Below are 13,686 nucleotides of genomic sequence, written 5' to 3' on the forward strand. Positions count from 1 at the left end.
GGTCGTCTTAGAAAAAACGAAACCATATAAATTTTTCATACGAATTTAAAACCAAACAAATACATAGATCGATTGAAGGAAGAAGACGTATATACGTACGTACCCAAATTCATCTGGGTGTGTAGGCCTGCGAAGCGTGCCGTGGCAGGCCTCGACCTTCAACAGCTTAGCTTCCCGGAGGCGGTCGACGCTGGCGCAGAGGTTAGATAGGCAGCAGCTGGTACCAGGCGACGGCGTGGATGCGCCGGCGGCGAGATGGAAGGCGGAGAGAGGGAAGCGTGAGGAAGGCGAGGAGGACGTCCACGAAGTCGGAGCCGGCTTCGGCGAACAGGACGCGGGTCCGTGGCCTGTCCACGATGAGCTTCACCTTCATGGCGGCCATGCATTAGCTAGCAGCAGCAGCACGAGAGCGCACCGGGAATTCCAAGCGGCGTTTCCGTTTTCATCGCCGCCAAAATTGCTGAGATTCCCAAGACGTCGCGTTGTAGATCGAGTTGTTTGCTTGACATTCCCCATGCGTGATTCCCAAAATTCCAAGAGCTGGGATCAACTGGGCCACGTAATGGGCTGTATTTGCTCGTCAACCGGGCCGACATTAGGCCCATACTCATTCTTCGTTCTCCGGACAGGCCCAGGCCCAGTCCAGCTATATCGCGTGCCACCTCCAGTATCCTCTGCTGTCTCTGTCTCAGCAAAACCGTCTGGTTCCTTCCTCGTCGGCTTCTTCTCCCACCCCGTCACTCTCCACCACCGCCCACCGCACCCAACACGCGCGCCGTCCACCACCCAGACCCCACCCCCACCCCGCCCCCGCTCCTCTCCCCGTTGTCGCGCCGGCGATCCCCGCCTCCTCGGTAAGCTCCCGTCCGATGATCCGTCCCGCCCCTAACCCCCGACCAATTTCTCCGGTAGTTCCATCATGCGCCCTTTGTGTCGACCAGTCTCAGTCCAATCGCGATTTGGTGCAGTTCGTCCGCGCGCGTCCTGCGGGAGATTTGATTCCGGTTCGTCGTGTGCGATTAGGTTGGTCACTTAGTTGGGTTTATGAGATGAAAAGACGTCGTGTAGTCTTCTCGCGATTGCGGCGGGGACTTGTCAGCGATGGATGGTGTTTGTTGGTGTTGGTAGAGCATGTAGGTATCATTATCACGTAATCTCTGTTTAGACAGGGACTGAGAGAAAAAGCGTAGAAGAAGTCCAGTCATGGCTGCGGTCGTTCATTGGTTAGGGGTAATGATTAGAGAGGACGACGGTCCTTTTCTATCTTTTGCTTAGGATCCAGTGGGTCCCGATCACTCCTAATCCCCCTTTCGCATCAGCTGCGCACCACAGGAGTTGATCTCCGGGGCTTTGACTGTTCTATGCTTCTCAATTTCGAAGAGTCCATTTTTTCCTGAACTCTAATTTTATTTTATATGCTTGATTATTCTGGGAATAATGTTGTTTTGGCCTCCAATTTGGTTGCTCCATGCAGATGGATCCTGTGAAGTCGGATGGCGACTCAAAGAAATGCAATAAGCCCAAATGTATTCGCCTCCTTCTCACCTGCCACCTTATTCCTTTTGACCCCAATGCATGCCAGTCAGTTTTATATCTGTTTATTCAGTACTATTTTAAGGCATTGACGAGTACAGTTTGGTTCTTTCTATGTGCAGATTCTAAGTTTACACAGCAGGAGCTTCCAGCATGCAAGCCACTACTGACACCTGGAATTGTAACTATCCCAATTGCCATTTTTTTATTTCTGAAGGAAATATTTGCCCACTTTTCATTTCCTTCTGATATTTATTTCCTCATTGTCACTTGAATTCATGAGTTCATTTCACGTGATATGTGGACATGCTTAGGTCATCGCTGCCTTCTCGCTCATAGGGGTCATATTTGTTCCGATTGGGCTTGCATCGCTGTCTGCATCGCGAGAGGTTAAATTCAAACGTGTCTGATCACATTAGTTTTCTCTGTTGTGATTTTTCATGGCGCATTTGTTTATTCTGTACCTTTGCTGTGATGTAGGTTGTCGAATTGGTGGGTCGATATGATGTAAGTTGTGTGCCCGATGATGACAAGGTCCAGTTCATCCAAAACTCCCAGAGTGACAAAAAATGCACAATAACACTGAATGTGAGTGTGAAATGAAAATGTTGCCTCAGTTATTACATATTTTCACATGATGATTGCCCTTTCTTATTGCTCATGCTGTTGGTATGCAGTCGTTTAGCACTTTATCTCTGTAATATTGAAAGAACTAATTGGTTGATTCATGTCTCCTAGGCGCCTAAATATATGAAGAGCCCAATCCATGTATACTACCAGGTCAGTGGCTTCTATCAAAACCATCGAAGGTATATATTCTTGAAACATATGTTTTATTGGAAAATGTACTTTGCTTCCACTTGTGATTCTCAAACAGAGCTTTGCAATGAATTTGCAAACATTTATTTCCCACCTTGTATTGCATTTTTATAGGACACCTTCCATTATGTTTATTTATGTCTATTTCATTAGCAGACACATTACACTTTTGTATGACATCCATGGTGTCCTGTCACTCTGTCAGAACAAATTATGTTGGCATACTCCAACTGACTGTTGCCCTTCATTTTCCAGGTATGTGAAAAGTCGAAGTGATAAACAACTGCGGTATAAGAGTGCTGTGCATTTGACAAAAGATTGCGAGCCTGAAGATAATGCCGCTAATGGTGCTCCAATTGTTCCGTGTGGCCTTGTTGCTTGGAGTATGTTCAATGATACATATGTGGTTTTGGTCAACAGCAATGCTATTGAAGTGAACAAAAAGGATATAGCTTGGAAGAGTGACAAGAATCATAAATTCGGTAAAGATATCTATCCCAGTAATTTTCAGAAGGGAAGGCTCATAGGTGGTGCTAAGCTAAATGAGAGCATACCAGTACGTGGATATTTTAATTTTTACTCTCTCTGGAATATGGCATATTTCCATTACCATTGTTTAATGCATTTTCTTCTAGATTTTTTTTGCTTTAATTTGTTTATTCTTGTCACAATTTTTAGTTAAGCGAGCAAGAAGATCTCATCGTTTGGATGAGAACCGCTGCCCTCCCAACTTTCAGAAAGCTGTATGGCAGAATTGAGAAAGACATAATGGCAAATGATAACATAACAGTGGTTATACAGAACAACTATAACACATATAGTTTTGGAGGATCAAAAGCGTTGGTCCTTTCTACTACATCTTGGATTGGAGGGAAAAATAACTTCATTGGTATTGCATATCTGACTATAGGTGGTTTGTGCCTTTTCCTTGCAATGGCTTTCATGGTAATCTACATGCTTAAGACAAGGTATGTTCCATAATTTGCTCACTATTATTTCATATTGGACATACCATTTCTCCATCTTGAAACATGATTGTAAGCATTTGTTCCACAAAGCCTTGTTTTTACTTGTTTCTTGAAAGTATTTTTATTTGATTAGATCAAGCCAAAGCAGTTCTCGTGCATCATGTCAGTTTGAAACGAAATTAGGAAAATACTACAATGAACCAAATAGTCCTTCCTCCTTACATTGTATAGGAAACCTGAGATATACTGTCCAGCTTAACACACTATAATGTTATGCAAATGGTTATAGTTGACTAGTTCTAATTGTTGCACCAAGATAATCACATTGTATTATTTTCAGGACCCTTGGAGACCCCTCATACCTGTCATGGAATAGAGATAAATGAGATACCCTGGAGCATTAAAACTTATAGAATGGAGTCCCCTTGATGGGAATAAAAGAGCATTTCAATGGGTAAATTTCTTCCAGTTTGATATATGGGTGCTTGTTCTTATTCCCATTCATTATGTTGGTTCAGACACATGACTCTGGAGCCGTAATAGCATGATACATGCATGAGACAGAATGCATTGTAATCTGTTGTCTTAAATTTTATATGACCATGCAGACTTGCCGAGAGTCGTATCTTAATTAAGACTATGAAATATAAACTAAGTAAAGTGCTTATGGTAGCAGATATTTAATATCTATCCTTGTTCTTCTAGTTCTTTATGGGACAAAATTATCCCCATGTGCCAATTCTATTGTTCATAGCGCGATGTTTGTGTCCTGCAATTCTCCTTTATATGTCTTTCGTCCGTTTGTAACCCAAATAATGTGACTAACCTGTATAGACAGATTCTGCTTACAGATAGTTTATATCTTAGCCTTAAAGAAATCATGATAGATCATTCAAGGAAACATAAATGCAATATTGTACCGAGGAAACTTTTTTTTATTCTCGAGAGATATTCCTGAAACAAGTTGGTATTGATTTGCAATCATTTTGTCAAATGCAACAGATGAAGATATTTTTGCTGCTTTTCCCAAATAATGAGAACTATATTGATATATTTTTCTCAAGTATGCGACCTAATATGCTTAAGAAACACTGACGTTCCAAGTCACCTTGTTGGTGACCTATAACAGTTCCACGTTTCCACTGTTTGCGAGCACAGTAGCTTGAATGGTCTTAATGTTCATCTAAGGTCGTCATTGGCAGGGCAGGATCGTAGGCTCCATGGGTGTGGATATGCTCCTACCACAAATTTCAGGGCCAATTTCTGTTACCCCTTCTTCCTGCGTAATTATTATGCTGCTGATCAACTACCTTATTATGAGGACCTAATCGTTTAATTTCATAGAAGGAAAAGCCGAAAAGGCAGCCTCGACAAATGACAATTTCATACCTTTGCAAGATTCCTGAAGTAAACTGTCGTGTAGTTCCCCGTTGGGAAGAAAACTTCTACTAGATCAGCTAGAACCAACTGAGGCTGGGAGATAGCTCCATCAAACCAATCTGTTGAAACAAAAATAAATAAATTAGACCATTACATACGTAAGACCATATGACACTGGTGTCTGGGCATTGTTTTGGACTCGTCCAACTGATTAAATGGGATGAGAAAAAAAAAACATGTCAACAGACCTAGATATTTATTTGAGCATAGGGAAACAAGAAAGATAGTTTCCATTACCAAGTGTCTTGGAATCTCCTATTCTTTTATCATATCTCCATATACTATGGTTGGCTACAAAACTAAAACAAGAGTTACGGTCCACATTAATATTCTCCAAAAATGTGGATAGTTTGTACTCTGCAGGATCTGAGGCATATGTTTGATCTATGACCACGTCCACTGTCTGAAATTTTCACGAACGAGGCTTAGAGTTAGATGCTAAACAGTAAACAAATATTCACTAATTTGTTCTGAAGTAATAGAATGTTTGGTGGTGCACACATTTTTTCTTATATAAGCAATGGAATTGATGTTGACCATTTTGAAGTTCATATAAGCAGTCAAGCAGTAAGAAATGAGGCTTTTCTAGCAGTACAAGTATGGCATTAGGTTCATTATTATGGTTGATACTCACACAGAGAATAGCATGTAAGTTGTCCATATCCTCGGGATCCGAAATGTTGAATCTCTTATCAGTAATAGTTGCATCGACAATTTCCGCTCCTGCATCTGTGACATACTGCTCATGGAATAAGTACATACATGCACACTCATATCACTTTCTCTTTAGTTCTGTAACTGCTGCACTACAAAGTGGTGCTACCTGTAACTTGTAGCTTTCTTTGACAAATGACCACATTCCCTACAGCAGTAGATGCAGTACATTGATGACCATTCTAAAATCTACTTAAATGGACCAGATATTAATGACTATCGATGTAAAGCTGCATACCTGTGTGTATTCAATCCATGCTACTATAGGTTTGAATCGTGTACCAAGGTCTGCAGCTGCTTTGCTTAAGCACAAGTAGTTTGTCTTAATCTGCATTTGCATGCACAAGCAATGAGATAAATAGCTTGTAAGTACTTGTGTAAATTCTACAAACTATAGTAAACAAATAATGTGCTATGCTAGTTAAGCCACAGTTACTTTTTGTGGCAATATGATTGCACTCATAAAATAAAACAAAAAATGATTGCACAATCACCCCAATGCAACTTAAGTTACATTGGTAATCTTAACTGCATCTTTTTTCTGGAAGAATCTTAACTGCGTCATATATTGCATTGGCCCTTTCTTCGGAATTTGTGAAAGTTCCCAGGTATTTGATCCACTCGGCCCTCTAGACAAAACCATTTGAAACACAATATTGGTTATTAACTTTTAAGTGTAGATAACTGTTGAGATCTTCCAACCGAGCACAAATTCGAGGTAACCATGTACCTGCAACGGTGTATCCTCTTCTGCGGGTACGTAAGCTGCAAAATTGCAACCTTTATCTTTATCTGTATTGCTCACGAAATGCGCACTAAATTGCGAGAGTTTCTGTGCGTCTGTCCTGTTCACAAGTTGCACATGTCCATTTGCATACGATTGGAGCACACACGGTGAAGAAACATGGTCTGATGTTATCCCCTGCAAGTTCTGTAGCACTCCAAGTAGCTGCATACAATGTCAACAAGACTAAAGAATTGGTCTTTTGAAAAAACAATACTAAAGCACTTTTAACCCATAGCATTTTCTTCTGTGAATCTTGTATGCGGGGTTTTTCTTACTTTCAGTTTTTGTCATTGCTTTTGTTCCATTATACTGTATAGAGTAAAACTTAGCTACAGATTCCTTAATGTTAGCTTGATGTAGTATTGTTCCAGAACAGAAAAGAAATTTGTTTTAACTGAAGCCTCTAACATTGTAATCTGGTATTTTTAAAAATCTATTTCTGCAAAAGGATTTCTTGGTCAATGAATCCCAGCCCTGTCAGCTTGATTGCTCACCTCAAAGAATGACACTGCAAACAAAAGGTCGAGACAAAATTACTCTGATCATTTGATATTTACAGAGACAGGGGCCATTGGAAATACTACTCAGGAAGAACCATTTATTACATGAGAGAAACTATGGTGAAAAGCAAGCATTCACAGCCTTTCCCTTTGGAAGTAAAAGAAAAAGAGTCTCATTCCCAGGTGAATTAAATTGTCTACTTGTTCGGTTCATCTCTGTGCAAGCCAATACTTTTTTTTGGCGAGAAAAGCCAATTGATAATGTGAACCTGACAGTATGCGACTTTGGATGCGAGGAGTTGAGAATTGCAGTGTTTGCTGCATATTCTATTGTACATCTTTGATGATGATGGATTTAGGAGTACATCGGTGTGCTCTGCTTGCTACCTGGAGAAGCGGAGGTGTCGACGGAGTAGTTGGCGAGAGGGACAACGAACGACTTGATCCTCCCCGTGCAGTACTTGGTCTTGATCGCCATCCTGGACGTGTTCTGCAGAATAGTTTCCAGGCAGCTTATCACCATCCAGCTGAAACCGCCATCTTATCTATGGCACAAGACATATCCAACGTGCAAATCATCTGATCTAATGTACCTGCATGAGGAGGTAGCTGTTGCCGTCCCAGCTGTTCTTGACCACCTTGAAGCCCTGGCCGTAGTATATCCGGAACAGCCTCGCGTCCTCCGCCCTCGACACCACCGCCGGCGCCACCGCCTTGGGCAGCGGCGATGCCGCTTTGCTCGTGCCGGCGTAGCTCGTCCATGGCAGGACCAGAATCGCCTGCCATAGCGCTGCCCGGAGCAGTGCCTCCCAGCCGGTACACCGCCGACGAGCCATTGTTGCAGGCCGGCCCTGTGTAGCTCCTGCTCTTGCTCAAGCTCACAGTTATTCTTCCTGCTTTGGCGCGGCTTGTGATGGGATGAGCGAGCTGAGTCGGTGGGCTGCCCGTGACAGACAGGGCCGGTGTTGTGTTGGAGGAGCGGCAGGGTCCCTTTGTCACGGTGCAGAATCGGTAGGATTCTTGTGAAGTGGAGCCGGTCCCGTTGCCTCCGTATACATGTGGTGGACTGGTGGGCGTGCTGTTGCTGCCAATTCTGCGTGCTTTGGATGGCTTCTTCTTTTGGCTATTAGCACTTGACTGTTGTTGCCAGCATGGTTTTCACTTCCAAAGAAATTTCAGTCGTTTCAGTTGATGCCAAAATAAACGTGCGCGAAGAACAGAAGAAATACGCTGACCAGCGCTGTTTATGTATATCCATATAATATATGTATGTCTCGAACTTACAAATTACAACAACATTTAATTAGGTACAATTTAATACATCAACGTATACATGCGTACAAATAGTGACGACATCCTCCAAGTTATACACCAGTTAATTAATTAATTAACAGACGCACGAGCTACCAAGGTTAATACAAGAACAAATCAACAGTGTTGTTACATGTGACGATAGATGAATCGAAATTAGACCTTCAGTTTCAGTGATCAGTTGCACGAGCCAGCTGGGGCGCGGATGGCCAATAATGCAGAGGTTAGAAACGCCCATTTCCCACTCAAAAACATGCCGGAAATGCCCTTATTGTTGTTCCTCTTGGGAAGCCACGGATTGCTGCACCCATCATCGCAACCCCATACCGGCGGCTTCATCATCACCGGTTCCTTGGCCTTCTTCCTGGCCACCAGATCTCCTTGCTCAGTAACTTCCTTGTTGCTGCTGGGTGCTGCCAAGAGGAGTGACACGATCTGCAGCAGCTCACTCACTGTCGCCGTTTCTTCAGACCTTCTTCGGTGAAGCGACAATGACGGCTTTCTCGCCATGAATTTGTCCCTGACGAGTGCCTTCACCTTGCTGAAGATGGAAGAAACCTTGTTGCTACCGCTAACTTTGGACGTGACGGGGAGATAATGATAAGAACAATGGATCTTCTCGGAGATCGCCTTGCCGACGCCGACGCTGCTGTTCGCTGCTGGATTCAGGTGGAAGCTGACCTTGTTAGGCGGCTCGACACGGTGGAAGAACGTCTCCGCCGCGCCAACCCGTGAGACGAAGAGCCCGTGCTGGACGTCGACAACCTGCTTGTCGTACAGATCCAGGGACGCATTTTCGCCTTCTTCGTCATGGAAACCAGCTGCAGCGATGATAGCGAAGTCGTCAGGCTGAGACTGCGAGAAGATCGGGGCCGTGTCGTCAATGCCGACTGCGTCAGTGGCATCGGTCAGGTGATGACCGGCTTCTCCTGCAATCTAGCACTCAGTTAGTACTGCGTGCGTGCTTCAAGGTTGAAGGCTTTAAGGCTAGCTTAGTTCTATGTTGTTGTTTAGTCTAGTCTAGCTTGGTAATTCAGAGCTAAGTTACAGCCAAAATTCAAGTACCTGATGTGTCTGCAGCATCTTTTATAGGATAATGCGTGATGACTTCTGTTTGATTGTTTTCATCTCCTTCTACAACAATCTGCTTCAGAAAAATCGACTATTGTAATCAATTAAACTACCATATACTACTGCTGCTGAAGGATCAAAGATATATAGATGTCTAATTTTTGTGGAAGTAAGCAATTACCTCTCCGAGGTCATTGTTCACCAGCTTGACACCTCTGAGGTTCTCCACCCGCCTCTTCTCTTCCTTGAACTCCTCCATGTCACTAATCTCAACCAGCCTTGCCGGTTCATCGCGGCTCGTCATCGACGCACCAATGCTGCACAGCTGGTAGAAATTGTCGGCCTCCTCCTTCGCCTTGGTCGCCCCGAGATCGACGAGAGAGGACAGCTCGTTCATGTAGTGGTTGCCGGCGCTGCTCGTGCCGGCACCACCTAACCACGTCTCAGTGTAGCTGCTGCTGCTGCCATTGATCAGTTCCTGCGACGCTGAGGCCACTGACAGGAACTCCTGGAGGATGTCAACCTCATTGGGGTTGCTCCGGAGGATGCCCGTCTTCGTGTCGAGGCTGACGTCCTGTGGGAAATCCTCCACCTCCAATGGTGGAGGCAGGTCGAGCCTGTACTGCAGCCTTGCACACTCTAGTGCCACATCCACCTGCTCAATGTGTGCGCCAATTAGCTAGCACTCAAGTTTACTACTGTACTGTTCTTGCATTACTAATTATTACTCCTACTGAAAGTCTTGAGACAGTAGCATTGTTTTCTGTATTGTATCTGTGTAGGTATATATGTACCTTGGATGGAAAGCATGAAAAGTTGGAGGCAGATGCAGGGTTCATGAAGAAGGGATTGGTGGCGTTGAAGGCGTCTTCGCTGAGGAACTGCATCCATCTGCCGTCCTCCTGAGGTGCACCGCCGCTCATCATCGGCATCCCGAACCCACAGCCACCGTGCATGGAGCTGGACGCCATTGGCGCCGCCTCCGTCGGGAAAGAGAAGCTGCTGGTCTCAAACTCATCGGCACCGCCTCTTCCATCGCACGAAACATCCAGCGTCGGCGAGCGCTCGACGCTGCAGCTTGTCCCCCACTGAGGCTGCTCGGCATGGTACTGTACTGCGCCATAGTGCTCTATGATCTTTGGCCCCGGAGCTGTCTTCTTGAAAATCCGGCATAGTGCATATGCATCCTGAATACAGAAAATGCAAACACATTAATTGTGTCAGAGTCAGAGGCCTATGATCTACACCAGTAATGACATGTGCAACCTCACATTTGGAGTTCATGATCTACTAGTACGTACCCACATTGTTGTACAGAAATTTGGACATGAATTAGGAGTAATGTAGTACCTGTAAGCCATTGTCGATCTCGCATTCGCATTCGTCGAGGCGGTACTCGTGCATGACCCAGTCCGTGCGAGAACCATGTGGGGCTCGGCCACGGTAGTACACCAGGGTCTTCTTCATACCAACTGCACGCCTCTGCGAGTTCACTTTGCGATCTTTCCCTGTCGCCTTCCAGTACCCGGCTTTGGTTGCGCGGTTTGTCCTAGACCCGTTAGGGTACTTGCGGTCTCGAGGGCTGAAGAAGTACCACTCCAGGTCTTTGCTTGGAAGGAATGATTTTTCTGGAAATTCAGTTAGGAGATATGTCAGACTACGATATCCCATTATAAAAAGCCTTTTTATAAGCAGTAGGCGTGCCTTAACCATGATTAATTAGAGAGCTAATTGTAGAACTTGCATGTGTCTAGCTAGCCTACCATAGTTGAAAAGAAAAACTAGACAAGAATATACATCTCTATGTCGTATGCATTATATAGATGTCTTGGAAGCTCTGCAACTTTTGTTCAACTACTTGACTTAAGCAACTTTTGTTCATCTTGACTTGACTGGGGCCATCTTTCAGCTCCCTTTCTTAATTTTTTGCTTTATATTGTCACTTAACAAAGAAGAAAAAAGAAGCATCTTCATTCTATCTTCTATTTTTAGTTTTTTACTGCACCTAATGGTTTTCCCGAATTGTTTGCTCGTTTCATACAATGCAGCAGGGTGATTTTTACTTTTTAGCAAATTGTCAAGCCCGAAAGCAAAATGCAAGTTGGTAAAGAGAATATATCTTTTCTTCACATCTCTGCGTGATTGTGACATGATCCAAAATATATAAGCTTTAGCTTTGTTTGTTGCTAAGATAAAGGATTTCTTGCCCTTTCAAGTAGCTCATAGCAGGGACAGAGAGACACGTCTATGTGATAATCTTTACACTTGGCAGAATTTTGACATTTCTTTTGGAAAATTAATTTTTTTTCCACATAAAGGAGCAACATCTATCTATATCACACCTTTCGGTGTGCATGTAATGTTTTAAAGTGAGGCAAATTTCACTGTATAGTTAACTTTGTTTTTACACATACAGAGCGCACTCTGATAGGGGTGGCTTTTAATAAATTGAAAAAGAAAAAGAAAATAGCGAAATATATATGTTTGAACCAACTAGAAATTGAGATGGTACTAAAATAGTCACCAAACTATGTACATGTTTCTTAAGTAAAAACATTTCTTGCGACGTAGAAAAGCATATCCAATGCATGCATGTGTGTTGTTTAGTTGTAATTGACAAGGGCCAGTGATTATTTGATATATGTAAACTACAATAGGACGATGAAGTGCTCATCAAGAAGGGAACATTGAATGGGTGTATTATTCTTTCCTCAAGAATAGGCATTGGTATTTCTTGGGAGGGATAGTATGTAGTACAAGAATTGAATAAGATTGCTTAGTGTCTTCACAACACGGCATCCAATACAAATATCTGAGCTGTACGTGTGTGCTTTCCTTGGAGAACAATGAAGGTATATGCAGTGCAGAATCCCACATAGTTAATTCACAGACTTATAGAAGTGTAATCCAAACATCTATATATCCAAAAGAGCAATCGAAATAAGTAACTAACAACTAGTTGAGAATTATGTATTGCTTTAAGTACATATTAGAGCTATCCCCAATTTTACTACGTACTAAAGTTAATCATGAAATTGGCTAGTCGATCCTATAGCAAGCCAAGGTTGGGAATTAACTGCTGAAGCTTACATGGACATAGGGCTGGATTGAATACTTGAGATGAGTCAATACAAACATAGAAACCGGCAAGAACGAGCAAATTAGGAACGTACCTGGAAGATCCCATGGCTCGCACTTGTAAAGATCGACCTCTGGAATGATCTCGAGCTCTATCTGTCTCCCATTGATCTTCCTCTTAAGGTAGTAGATGATGAGCTCCTCATCGGTGGGGTGGAACCGGAAACCCGGAGGCAGACTCACCGGTGCCATTTGCTTCGTCCTCCTCTCTCGAAACTCTCACAGCAAAAGGGGTGCTCGGAGCTATATATATGCAGGCAGGGCTATATCCAAAGCTAAAATGCAGACAGCCACACCAGCCTTGCTTCAATGGCTATAGGAATGAATGATCAGCTACAATGTACAAAACCTGCAAGGTTGCAATGACACAAACGCACACATGAGTCATAGATATGTAGAAACTAACAAAGATTAACTGTCAAATATCTATGTTAGAGAGGAGAAGCTAGCAGATCAGAGGAGAAGGCGGAGGAGGAGGAGAGACCTTGGTGCTAATGGCTAATGGCGCTCAAGGAGAGGAAGAAGAGAGGAGGGAGGGAAAGGAGCAAGGAGGGGTGTGTGGCTTTATAGCAAAGTTTGGGAGGCTATTTTATGTGGCATATAAGTTTGGATTCTTCTCATCTTTCACAAGAAGCTAGCTATGCAGCTCTCTGTCTCTATGTCTCTCTCTAGCTAGCTCCTTTGCTTTTGCTTTTCTGTTTGTGTCTTGCGTCAGTTGTGCTTTATATCGGTACGAAATAGGGAAATATCCCAATCCCCTCCTCTCGTCTTTGGCTGGCCAAGGCCAAAGCTAAGCTATGGGGTGCAGCTATGGAAGGCCGCCATTGGCTGCGTTGTGGGCTACCAAGGCTTGTGCCTAGTCAGCTCCTGTTCGGAAAGAGTGAGGGCCCCAAGGTTGGTACTCGATTCCCGCGCTTTTTCTGCCCCCTCCTCCTTCCCTTTGACGGTTAACGTCACGTTCACACACGCGGCCCCATGTAGATTTTGCCGGGCGGGTCCCCTGCATGCATGCATGCCTGCCTCGGTGTGCGTGCCCATTGCATGATTAAATTAGCAGCCTAATGCATGTAGTAGTACTGTAGATGCTTTTGCCAGGACTGATTAACTGTCTCTCAACTGACTGATCAGTGGCAATGCTGCATGCATAGGGGCTGTATTAACTGTAAAGTTTACCTGCCGTTCTGGTTGTTCAATTGATCTAGAGTTGCCACCTTGGCGACACTGCCAAGAGAAGAGGAAAGTCATTATAATTGCTGCATGCTCCTATGAGCCTTGGTTTTTGTATCTTGCCAAAGGGTGTAGTGTTCAAGCTACAGTTGGTAAGAAAATAGCTGGTTTGTGCACCCCAGTCAAGTTTACTTTCCAGAAAACTACCAATATTCAAGGAGCCGGTTCACCTCTAAGA

At 43.8% G+C, this 13,686-nt stretch overlaps 3 protein-coding genes and 1 long non-coding RNA gene across 8 annotated transcripts; 2 read left to right on the forward strand and 2 right to left on the reverse strand.

Moving 5' to 3' along the window:
- Positions 1–747: 747 nt before the first annotated feature.
- LOC100844509 (ALA-interacting subunit 1) lies at positions 748–4,010 on the forward strand. The gene is made up of 9 exons (XM_003558904.4): positions 748–854; positions 1,475–1,526; positions 1,656–1,714; positions 1,848–1,922; positions 2,014–2,121; positions 2,272–2,342; positions 2,608–2,908; positions 3,031–3,320; positions 3,661–4,010. Exons 2-9 carry the CDS (start codon positions 1,475–1,477, stop codon positions 3,704–3,706), a joined length of 1,002 nt encoding a protein of 333 aa, XP_003558952.1. The 5' UTR covers positions 748–854; the 3' UTR covers positions 3,707–4,010.
- Positions 3,484–7,746, reverse strand: LOC100843630. 4 transcript variants are annotated; one of them, XR_002961562.1, is made up of 12 exons: positions 7,355–7,746; positions 7,149–7,251; positions 6,756–6,769; positions 6,205–6,423; positions 6,032–6,103; positions 5,713–5,802; positions 5,584–5,622; positions 5,395–5,499; positions 4,998–5,163; positions 4,710–4,819; positions 4,429–4,599; positions 3,484–3,682 (listed from the first exon to the last, which is right to left on the reverse strand). XR_002961562.1 is itself a non-coding variant. In XM_024456540.1 (11 exons), exons 1-11 carry the CDS (start codon positions 7,595–7,597, stop codon positions 3,677–3,679), a joined length of 1,167 nt encoding a protein of 388 aa, XP_024312308.1. In that variant the 5' UTR covers positions 7,598–7,746; the 3' UTR covers positions 3,484–3,676. The 4 variants fall into 4 exon arrangements, 1 of the variants encoding a protein (XP_024312308.1); XM_024456540.1 differs by lacking the exon at positions 4,429–4,599; XR_002961563.1 differs by lacking the exons at positions 4,429–4,599; positions 4,998–5,163.
- Positions 6,352–7,096, forward strand: LOC112269697. The gene is made up of 2 exons (XR_002961564.1): positions 6,352–6,944; positions 7,038–7,096. It is a non-coding gene; the product is annotated as an uncharacterized LOC112269697 (long non-coding RNA).
- A 233-nt stretch (positions 7,747–7,979) lies between the features above and the next one.
- On the reverse strand, positions 7,980–12,950 carry LOC100843938. 2 transcript variants are annotated; one of them, XM_014897092.2, is made up of 7 exons: positions 12,766–12,950; positions 12,317–12,630; positions 10,494–10,771; positions 9,938–10,330; positions 9,325–9,798; positions 9,138–9,234; positions 7,980–9,001 (listed from the first exon to the last, which is right to left on the reverse strand). In XM_014897092.2, the coding sequence occupies exons 2-7, from the start codon at positions 12,471–12,473 to the stop codon at positions 8,250–8,252; spliced, it is 2,151 nt and encodes a 716-aa protein (XP_014752578.1). In that variant the 5' UTR covers positions 12,474–12,630; positions 12,766–12,950; the 3' UTR covers positions 7,980–8,249. The 2 variants fall into 2 exon arrangements, with proteins under 2 accessions (XP_014752578.1, XP_003562178.1); XM_003562130.4 differs by having other exon boundaries at positions 9,138–9,216; positions 12,766–12,948.
- Between the last annotated feature and the right edge of the window lie 736 nt (positions 12,951–13,686).

The sequence above is a fragment of the Brachypodium distachyon genome, chromosome 1 (assembly GCF_000005505.3).
Source record: "Brachypodium distachyon strain Bd21 chromosome 1, Brachypodium_distachyon_v3.0, whole genome shotgun sequence".
In the NCBI taxonomy this organism is placed as follows: domain Eukaryota; kingdom Viridiplantae; phylum Streptophyta; class Magnoliopsida; order Poales; family Poaceae; genus Brachypodium; species Brachypodium distachyon.

What these genes read in the sequence shown, in the direction of transcription:
- LOC100844509 (XM_003558904.4), top strand. Translation starts at nt 1,475, where the DNA reads ATGGATCCTGTGAAGTCGGATGGCGACTCAAAGAAATGCAATAAGCCC. An exon ending in GAAATGCAATAAGCCCAAAT is followed by an intron (nt 1,527 to 1,655) that starts GTATTCGCCTCC and finishes TTCTATGTGCAG; the next exon opens with ATTCTAAGTTTACACAGCAG. An exon ending in CACTACTGACACCTGGAATT is followed by an intron (nt 1,715 to 1,847) that starts GTAACTATCCCA and finishes GGACATGCTTAG; the next exon opens with GTCATCGCTGCCTTCTCGCT.
- LOC100843630 (XM_024456540.1), bottom strand. Translation starts at nt 7,597, where the DNA reads ATGGCTCGTCGGCGGTGTACCGGCTGGGAGGCACTGCTCCGGGCAGCG. An exon ending in AAGAGGATACACCGTTGCAG is followed by an intron (nt 6,104 to 6,204) that starts GTACATGGTTAC and finishes GGTTTTGTCTAG; the next exon opens with AGGGCCGAGTGGATCAAATA. An exon ending in ACTTACATGCTATTCTCTGT is followed by an intron (nt 5,164 to 5,394) that starts GTGAGTATCAAC and finishes TGAAAATTTCAG; the next exon opens with ACAGTGGACGTGGTCATAGA.
- LOC100843938 (XM_014897092.2), bottom strand. Translation starts at nt 12,473, where the DNA reads ATGGCACCGGTGAGTCTGCCTCCGGGTTTCCGGTTCCACCCCACCGAT. An exon ending in TTTCATGCTTTCCATCCAAG is followed by an intron (nt 9,799 to 9,937) that starts GTACATATATAC and finishes CACATTGAGCAG; the next exon opens with GTGGATGTGGCACTAGAGTG. An exon ending in TGAACAATGACCTCGGAGAG is followed by an intron (nt 9,235 to 9,324) that starts GTAATTGCTTAC and finishes TGATTACAATAG; the next exon opens with TCGATTTTTCTGAAGCAGAT.